Consider the following 9,471-nt stretch of genomic DNA (forward strand, 5'->3'; position numbering starts at 1 on the left):
CCGCCGCATAACACTATTTCCTGCTACCAAAACAGAAGCAATGTATCAGGTACACCAAGATTTCATGGCCGTTTGTTAGCTCGAGAGAACTTTTGCGTTGGCAGGTGGGAACCGCGAACGGCGATTTATCGACACGACCAGGTGTGCTCCGCCACCGCGACACTACTATATCGCTTCCGACTCTCCTTTTTCGCATACCTGAGCTGCAGCATAGGTGTCGGGTTGATTGTTGTTGGCTTCCAGTCGATGAAATGAGCAAAGAATACCTCCAGAGAACAGCAACTTGCGATACGTATTGAGCATGAGGGTGAAAGAGCGCTTCCAACTTAAGCAGTGTACGATCGCGCTTACTCTCGCAAATTTGCTAGGTTCAAAGTCTCTGATTCGGTGCGACAACCCAATCCCAGTGGCCCTCAAGCGACGCTGGAAATTTGTGCAGCGAATATACTCCACACAAGCAGGCACTTTTGTCGTGGTGCACTTTGCACGTTTCTTGTATGAGCACTTTGCGTTTACGCTGATTGTTGGTGCAGCCAACAACAGCGTCATTGCATTGCAGCGTCATTGTACATTGCAAGTAAAGGCAATGACGATCACCCGCCCATAATTAAGAAAATAAAGATCAATTGATGATAAAAAAAGTCGTACGTCTTGCCATGCAACTCCCATCAGAAGAAAGCGCGTGTCAGGTGGCCCACCGCCTTCGCGGGTTGGAAACAGAATTTATGGGCAAACCTGACAGCTTTCGGACGCTTTGAACATTCCTATTAAAGCACTGACAAACTTTGCGCTGCTGACATACCAAATAAATGACACTTTATTTTACGTATTATTTAAATTTTACATATTATTTAAAATACGTTTCTATGGATGCGCAAGAGTATTTAGGGGGGATTTTTCGGCAAAATTAAGCAGTTGTGAGTTTGCGTCTGTCATGGGGCATTTCGTGTGTCATTTTCATATGTATCATTTTCAAATCCGACATGAATCACCTTGTCCAGAAACGTGTCTCACTCAGCATAACCAAATGCCTAATATGATCACGTCTTAACCTCTTAAGGTGGACCTAAGTTTAAAGAAAGAGGAGAAAACACGTAATATAATGCATGTTGTTGCCCACATGTGTGAGGGGTGTGTGCCATGACCCGCTGTTTTTTTTTAATTTTTTCCCACAATGCTTGCTTTCAATACAATTTTGAAAAAGGCGAGCCATAATTCCTGGACAATCCCAGACCAAAGGGGGGTTAATCAGTTTTGAAAATACGTACTGCTTTTTCACCCCTACAGAACACGACGCCTAGTATAGTTTCGATTGTAAGTAATACTGATCACCATAGTTTGGCATTTCGCGTTACATGCGTTCTCTTCTCGCTGCTCCTGCAATGTTGGTAGTACCCCCCCCCCGTTCCCCCCTTTCCGAAAAAAAAACAAAACAGAATTTAATTTTTTGACCAATCCCCAAGAATTAAATGCCAAGGCAAAGGCGATGTTCAGTTTACAAAACAAAGTAGTTACCGGGAACCCGTTGCGCTGATTCGCAATGAGAAATAAAAAGGAAACGTTTCACTACATCTGCAACAGCGCAACTTCATTTATTGCCATCTTTAGGGTTCGTAAGCGACCTTATACGCAAGAATGCAAACACATCTCGCTGTTGCAGGCACCTGTTAGATTTTAAAAGGAACGCAAATAGTCAACAGAGCAGCCGTAACAGAAAATTCATGCTCATTGTGAGGTCCCAGAAGCTTGGTTTGCACACTGTAAACCTGCTTGTCACTTTGCGAAAACCTAGCTAAACATGAGATGTTGATTGTACTGCGTGCATTGACAATTCAATTCGCAAGTTAACTTGGAACGCAAGCCGTAAATAAGTGATCCGAAACCGTTATTCATCAAACCTTCCTTCAGAATCGTTAAAATTTCACTTAAAAGACCCGTAAGAGCAGTTACATTTATATCTCTGCGCTGATCAAAATTCAGTAATTTTATGTTGCCTTTTGAACACAAAAAAAAATATTGTAAGTTATTAGAAAGAATTTCGGGGCAGTTAAGTAGCGTTACCATTTCAGGGCATCCCACAAATGCAAGAATGCGTCATGCTACCAGTGAAAGCGATTGAGATTGCCGTTGTAAACTGACTTTCAGAGATCGAGGCTTCCTGATTTGTTTCTATTAAAGCTTTTATTGATGGCTCAAAGCCATAGTCTGGAAAGATCGAGCTTGCTACGAGCCACAGCGTACAAGTTCATTGTCACAATTATGGCCGTTCTGAGATTCCCGATGAGTCGTCGCTTTTTTGACGTAGTAATGAAAACTGACTGCCACTTCCATGCTATACATTGAACGTTGAGGAACCGAACTACAGCATACCACTCTTGTTTGCACCTTTCGTGCGCACATACGGCGGGAAAAAGGCACGAAGCGCGCCCACAGTGTGCATTCTTACGGGCCGCTCAGCAGAGTATCCACACTAGCAGCGCGACGCTGTCGCCACCTACATGTCGAGCTCGCGGCGAATAGCTCAGAAATGACGCTGGAGAGATTGGTCGCTACAGACACGCCATCACACTTGTTTCGCTCGTACCAGCAACTCACTGCCGGCAGTTTCCTCTGCGCGGTCGTGTTAAGAAGTGCGCATTTCGCATACAAGGCGTTCACATTAACCGTGGTCGAACTTCCCTAAATAAGATTCGCTGTTCGGCGCTAGGTAAAAAAGTCTGCGCCAATGTGAGTCACGGCGATTTGGGCGATTATTAGCGGAAGATTATTAGCTCCACTGTACTGGCGTGACCACCCACGTGCAAAATGAAGGACCCGAAACGTGGGCTGAGCTTACCGACACTCGCAAACTGCGCTGACCAGTGCATCATCTCGCGTAGCCAAATCACCCGAACGGTCGGCACACACACCGCCTGGAGCGCAAACAACTTTCTCGCACGCGTCGAGAACTCGATGAGACCTATCTCCATTGTGTTTGTTGTTTCACCATTCACAGTGTCAATGAAGCGCAGAATGAAACTCCCGTTGCGGCCGGGTAGGACTCGCCGTCATTCTCATGGAGTGCACGCTAATGCACTGCTGGGCTGCTCGGTGCGAGCACGCGGCTTTTTGCTTCCCTGGGTACTTGACCCGCAAACACCGTACGCAAAAAAGAACTCAGGAGTCATGAAACTGTACGAGTTGTCAAACACCGTCAAAACCACCTTTTGTGTCGAAAACCATAGAGTTTCTCACTAGTATATTGAGAAACTCTGTCCAAAACAAACGACTGGGCGCCGCCATTGGTGATGCCATCGTGATATGACCAATACGACTTTGAAAAGAATAAAGAAGACCTTACAATGGATAGTTTGCTAAAATAATAATATATTCTTTACTTTGAACGCGTTTCCAAAAAATAGTAATTGGTACCAAAGTGGAACGACTGCTTTGCGAGGTTCCAATGATATGTATGGTACGAGTCTCTCCACGTAAACGAGACGGTTAAGTCTCCTGCCACGCGCGTGGCACGAGCTGCGCCCCCCTGGCAACAGCTGCTGCCACGCAGAAGTGACGTGAAGCTAAAGTAATCACGTGACTTCCTGTGACGTCACAAAGTAAACGTCATATTTACGTCCTTTGATCATGCCACTTTTTTGTGTTAACGACGACGGCAGCTTCGCGTCTTGTGTCCCGATGTTCTCCGCCCGTGGTTCGAATGGCAGGCCTGACGCATCGTTACGTCCTTATCTCCCTGTAGAGCGGCTGCCTCGCGGCAGTTGTTTCTTGTTGGGAGGTGTGCTTGTAATTATTTAGATTGGGTATTTTTTGTGAACTTGCTGTTGCACGTCTTGGTAAGCCTAACGCATTGTTTTCTGCACGCTGCTTCGCCCCGCTTTTTACATGCTCCTAGAACTGTACTGTTGTCGTTTAATATTTTGTAAGCTTCACGTTGTTATGCCGTTCGCGTGCTATCGGCTTTACGCGCCTGCACTTGTGCCTCGCTTCTTCCATGCCAAGCCTTCTGTTCTGATTCTGGAGTGGTGGCTCAATTATAAAACGTAGGGATCAGTATTTTCCATCGCGCCGTGGCGAGCGACGTAGGTCATGTCAGCGTGTGCACGAATCAAGTGTCGTCAGGTAGCGCACGGCGTCATCGAACGCAATCCGATCTCGCATGTAGCTTCTACAATTTTTCCCCCGGGGCAGTAGTACTGTCGCCGAGAAATGTATCCTGACTATTCCGCAGAAACGATCTGTGCACGTGGCGCTGCAGAATCCGTGCAGGGAGCGCAGTTTCACTTCCGTGGGTGGAGCCCAACTGCCCGTCCAAAGATATATCTATTCAAGATACCACTGAACCCATTCGCTGACTGGCTGGCTTCTTGTGCAAGGAGGCTCAAGCTCCAACTGTGCAAGCATGGGAGAAGTGCAGCCGATAAGATCGCCGTGTGAGCCAAGTTTGGAACTTCTGCTAATAGTCCTTTAAAAGTCTGGTGTGCATAAGGTTAACAAGTGACAGTTCAGTTATTGTTCATCAATGCTCAGATTTGTTGCTTAGTACATTGTGCTTTCAACTTAGGAAGTCTTAATGAAATGATAGGCAAGGCTTAAAATTACTGCTTGGCTTTTATTTCCCTTTCCTTCGCTCCAGTACATTTCGCCTCCTCTAATCTGGTTAGGCAACAGAACTTCCTCCTGCATCTGCTTTGAGTATGTATTTTGATAGGCTCGTTCCTTCTTTACTCTTGTGTTTGGCTTGGTTGGAATTGAACATAACCAGCCACAATACTTTCATTCACTCTCAGCAGGATGGGCTAATGATGATGAGAGCTTATCTCGGAGGCTTGCATTCTATGCACAAATTCCAAGTGGCTGTGACATCTATATGCCCATCCCAAGCACTCTGCAGAGTTCAACTTGACACTAATGCTTGTATTCGCAACTGGTGAAGCGTGCTTAAGCGTCTACTGTCAAAGCCTTTGGGGTAGTGAACAGGAAGAGTTTCCAATTGTGAGGGGGCGTTTCACATTCTATTGCTTTTTAACTCCGCACTGTGTAGACTGTTTTGGAAAATTGCTCAAGTGAATTTACTTAGTGGTAAGGGGCATTATAAAATGTCCCACATTTCGTTCACAATGATGCAAGTCTCGTCAGAAGCCAGCTGCTAGAAAACACATTCACGGGTTGTGTGTTGTGTGCCCATTAGCTGTTTCTTTTTCTTCCACAAAATGTGCACTTAAACAATCCTTTAAGCCAACAGGCTTAAAAAATAGTTCATCAAGTACAACTTTGGGGTAATGGTTGGTGTCGAGCGTGACATTGCCCACTCCCGAGAGTACTTCTTAATACCTTGTACAAGAACTGGAGCCAAGGCCACGTGCGTGGATGTGAATGTCTGTCGGTGTTTGTGAAAGTTGCAGTACAGCTGGAAGGTGTATGGATCATGGGTGGCTTTAACAATAAAATGACTGCTGAACGTACTTTTGCTCTACTATCAATGAGCAGCATGTGAGCATTGATAAGTGCTTCACTGTTGACATTTTTGTTACACAAAAGCAGGCCATGTTAAGGCCCCCTGGCAAATATTCATGAAAAACACTGGACCAAAAAGCTGCCAACACATGGAAACCATGTTGATCACGGCACCTTTCCTAGTACTTCAGTACTGTTTATCAACACTGCGCTTTTTTCCCCCCAACTAGTAAACTATCCCAGCGTTGCACCTTAAGCCAGAAATCAAACACTTGCTTGTCAATGACAAGTGATCTGCCAAACTTGCGTGTCTATGCAAAAAGTGACTGAGTAGCTCTACTTTCTCTGCACAGCCTGTGGGGTGAAGCTCCATTTCCAAACAAAATGCCAGGGTTCTTCTGGAAGATGTACAGCATTAAAACCTCAACAAAAAAGGAATAAGCAAGCGATACTCTCTTGCACTATAGTCACTAGAGTCCTGCGGGAAAGCCAAACCAGCAAGTGATCTTTTTCTACAAAGCGCTGCAGACGAGCCAAGAAAAAGATTCCTTTTTGCGGACACCAAAGCTACGCTGGAAAGCCAAAATGTGTCGTGTCTGTTACTGCAGATTAGCTGCAAGACAAGCATGTTCACGCAAAGATTTATGAACCAGGCTGGCGGGGTAACAAAATCATTGAATGAGGTTACAACAAAATGTGTTATGAAAAATGATACAATACTGTTTGCTACAAATAGCAATTAAAGGTATAAAATGGTTTTGACACTAGTTAAGTGGCCTGTTGGAAATCATTGGCAAAACCTAAAGAACAACATTTCATACAGCTGCAAATGTGAAATAGCAAAGCGTGGTTGGGGCCTGAATCCAGCAGGCATGCTCCAGCTGAGAATGTATAATTGCAGAGCAAAATAATTATAAAGGCCTAGGGAAAAGGTGAGCTTAGTTGAGTTACCACCAAGGTATATGGTAGAGAGAATAAATACAAAAATAAAGAAGCAACATGGGAAGCTTTATTTTCCCTGATTTAAGTTTATCAGCACTGAGCTACATGTTCTGCATGTCCCATTGAAGAATGTTACACCTGCATGCACACGGCACATCACATTTTACGGTATAACACAGTTTACTTCGAACATAGATAAATAAGAGAATATTGCATAAGCAATTCATTTATACGTGAAATAGAAACAGCAGGGTTTTTAAAACGAAGCCCGTAAGTGCTGAATGAAAGGGACCAATGATGAGTTTATGTTGTTACTAATAACAAATTTCAATGACCTTGTCTGAAACAAACCCCTTCTATGGAGGGACTGTGTGTAATCGTACGATTTTTTTTTATAAAAGGTTGTAAATGCTCTGTAAATGTATGTCAAAAGGTATTTTAACGCCCTAGTTGTGGCCTGTGAGTCATCGGCACTTTTTTCTGGTGTTTAGATGATCAAGGGCTGTTGTACGGGATGCACCTTCTCTTCTCACTTTGGTCACCATCTTTCTTCATTCATGTGCTTGGTCAGGGAGCTAGCAAGCGAGGACGAAAATCGGCACCAACTATCAGCCGACTTCCTTCAGGCTGGGACAATTGCTGGAGAGGCTAAACAATGTTTTTAAAATCCCTAACTGAGAGCTTTCACTTTTTGTTTTGTTAATAAAGAACATTTAGGACACCCTTCAAGAACTGTCCGAAATAACAAAAATGACTATTGTGCCCATTAAATAGTTAATCTACGCACAGTGAACGATGGCATAAAATCTATCAATGCGAACCTACCCTTTAACCTGCTTAATATTTAGCCAAGACTCACTCCATTCATTAGCTGTTTTATGGCACTGTGTGGGTGGGCTACTGGTTTCCACCTATGCAGCCTGTGGGCCGCGCTAGTTTCCAGTCGTCCTGCCAAATGTTTTTGGAGACTAGCACTACCCTGCAGTGTACGAGCCATGGATTCCTTGGGTTGGCCATGTGAAATTCTAGTGAATCGTTACAAGCCACCAAAGAAAGTGAGCATTTGTTTATCGACCACTGTTTTGTGGCCACGAAAAGTTTCGTTCATTAATTAAAAAGACTAACAAATGAGATCAATTTTATTGCAAACTTCAAACAAATAACTGGTATTACAGAAAATGTGTAAAGCAGCTGGAGCTCCATAGCCACTTTCCAGCTATTTCTCCAAGAGAATCTTGTTTGTGCGACTAACAGATACCGACCTATTCCACTGCAAAGAAACATAACTGGGCGATTATAGTGGGGCCTCTAGTTCCGTTTGATCATATCACTTGAGTGTTCACGTACAGTTAACATACTGATGACTGTGTTTATAGTGCATGCACATATAACATCAATGTAGTTTGAAATTGGGATCTTTTTCACCATTTCTTTTTGTTAAATTCGCCCCATGACAGCCTTGACATTTGCCTATCAATTACATTTGCACCATGCTCACTGCTTATACCTGTTTACACAAACAATCCGTAGATGCTTTCACGTTCCAGGCACATCTTAAGATTCTCTTTGACGTTGCTTATTGAGCCTGTGCAGAACCCATAGGTTTTCATATGCTGGAGTGCATGTAGGTGTATTAGACATGATGGCCGGCCAAGCGTACACCCTTCCTATTACCGTCTGTACAGCCTCTTCTCTGACCCTATCGTCTGGGTGTGTGCCCTGAATTAACTTCCTTTGCATGAGGGACTCAGTCAAGTCTGGCCAACATAGCGTACACCATGGTACAGTGAGACGTGAAAGTTATACCAGTGCAGTGGCTATGAGATGAAGTGTCTAGCTAGTCCACCTTTTGAAGGTCGCAGGTCCTAAACTGTCATAGAATCATGTATTCTACTACGAAATCTTTGGTTTCTACTAGGAAATCTTTTTAAGCGCTGAATATCACGCAATTATGATCCTTGTGGCGCATGCTCACAAGACTTTTCTGCTCATAAAACGTATCCTGGGTGTAAAACAAATTTCAAGCTACAATTTCGCTCACTAGAAAATAAGAACTTCCCTATTTTCGGAAGTTTTCCTTGCTAATATTTCAGAAGAGGAGATCTACTGTAGTGGTACGTACGTGGTACATGTGTGGGGACACCAAAGATTACCTTTCCTATTCTTGGCGCAATTGTCTGTAATTGTAATGCGCACATGTGCCTAGTAAAAAACGGTTGCCGCCACTACCCTTCGTCCTCGGCACTGTACATTCTGATTATCTTTTGGCGCTGCTAAGTTGTCTTCATTTCGAGAACACACACCGCGATTTCAGGTCGCCCATTTAAGCATTCTGGACTTGCCGTGGTGCAAAATGTTGTTAGCAGATGCCGCCGCGCCGACATGCGTCGGAAGGTTCACAGAATTACGCTCGGACGGTGTCTTTTCTTGTGTGGCACGTAGCTTGTTCGAACGGGGCCAGTCGGCTGTGCGATGTCGTCTCACGTACGCTGAAACTGTACGCAGGTACCATCGGCGTACACCAAGCATAACCAAGCGGTCACAGGTCAACATTACTCGAGAGCGGCTATTTTGCTGCGGTCTGGAAAGGCTGGCTGGGTCCCCACGCAATACATAATCACAAGCAACTTTCTCACGTTTTCAGATAGTGCTTCTAACAGTATGAACTCCGGTTCATCTACGTTGTCGGCCCGAGAAAATCGGAGCTTCGTCACGCTTTCGGATACGCGACTCCATGTACGCCAGTGATGCCAACCTGAGGCAACGCTTTATCCCTAGAATGACCCCTCAAAAATCCCTAGATAGCAAACAAAATCCCCAGATTGCATTTAAAAAATTTTTTTTTTAGTCACAACTGCACTTTCACTCGCGAAGCCAAGTAGTCACTCGTGAAGACACGTTTGGAAAAGTTCCTTTGAGTGTACAGCACACCTCAGAGTTTCCACAGTTGCACTGTAGTTGCACTTCACTTGCGAAGACAAGTTGTCACTCACGACAACAAGTTCGGACAAGTTCCTTCGACAGCACACCTCAGAGGTTGTTACTGCGAGAACCTCGCGTTACAGAACCACAGTC

The 9,471-nt window shown here is 44.5% G+C and overlaps 1 protein-coding gene across 1 annotated transcript in view; it reads right to left on the reverse strand.

Moving 5' to 3' along the window:
- LOC144179852 (uncharacterized) overlaps positions 1-9,471 on the reverse strand; it is a 54,939-nt gene that overhangs the window by 6,837 nt on the left and 38,631 nt on the right. Inside the window, exon 6 of the mRNA XM_077708279.1 lies at positions 2,837-3,048. Coding sequence (XP_077564405.1) covers positions 2,837-3,048 — 212 coding nt within the window. The remainder of the gene's footprint in view (positions 1-2,836; positions 3,049-9,471) is intronic.

Source organism: Haemaphysalis longicornis, unplaced genomic scaffold (genome assembly GCF_048455015.1).
Source record: "Haemaphysalis longicornis isolate Haplotype H1 unplaced genomic scaffold, Haemaphysalis longicornis Haplotype H1 scaffold_4, whole genome shotgun sequence".
Lineage (NCBI taxonomy): Eukaryota > Metazoa > Arthropoda > Arachnida > Ixodida > Ixodidae > Haemaphysalis > Haemaphysalis longicornis.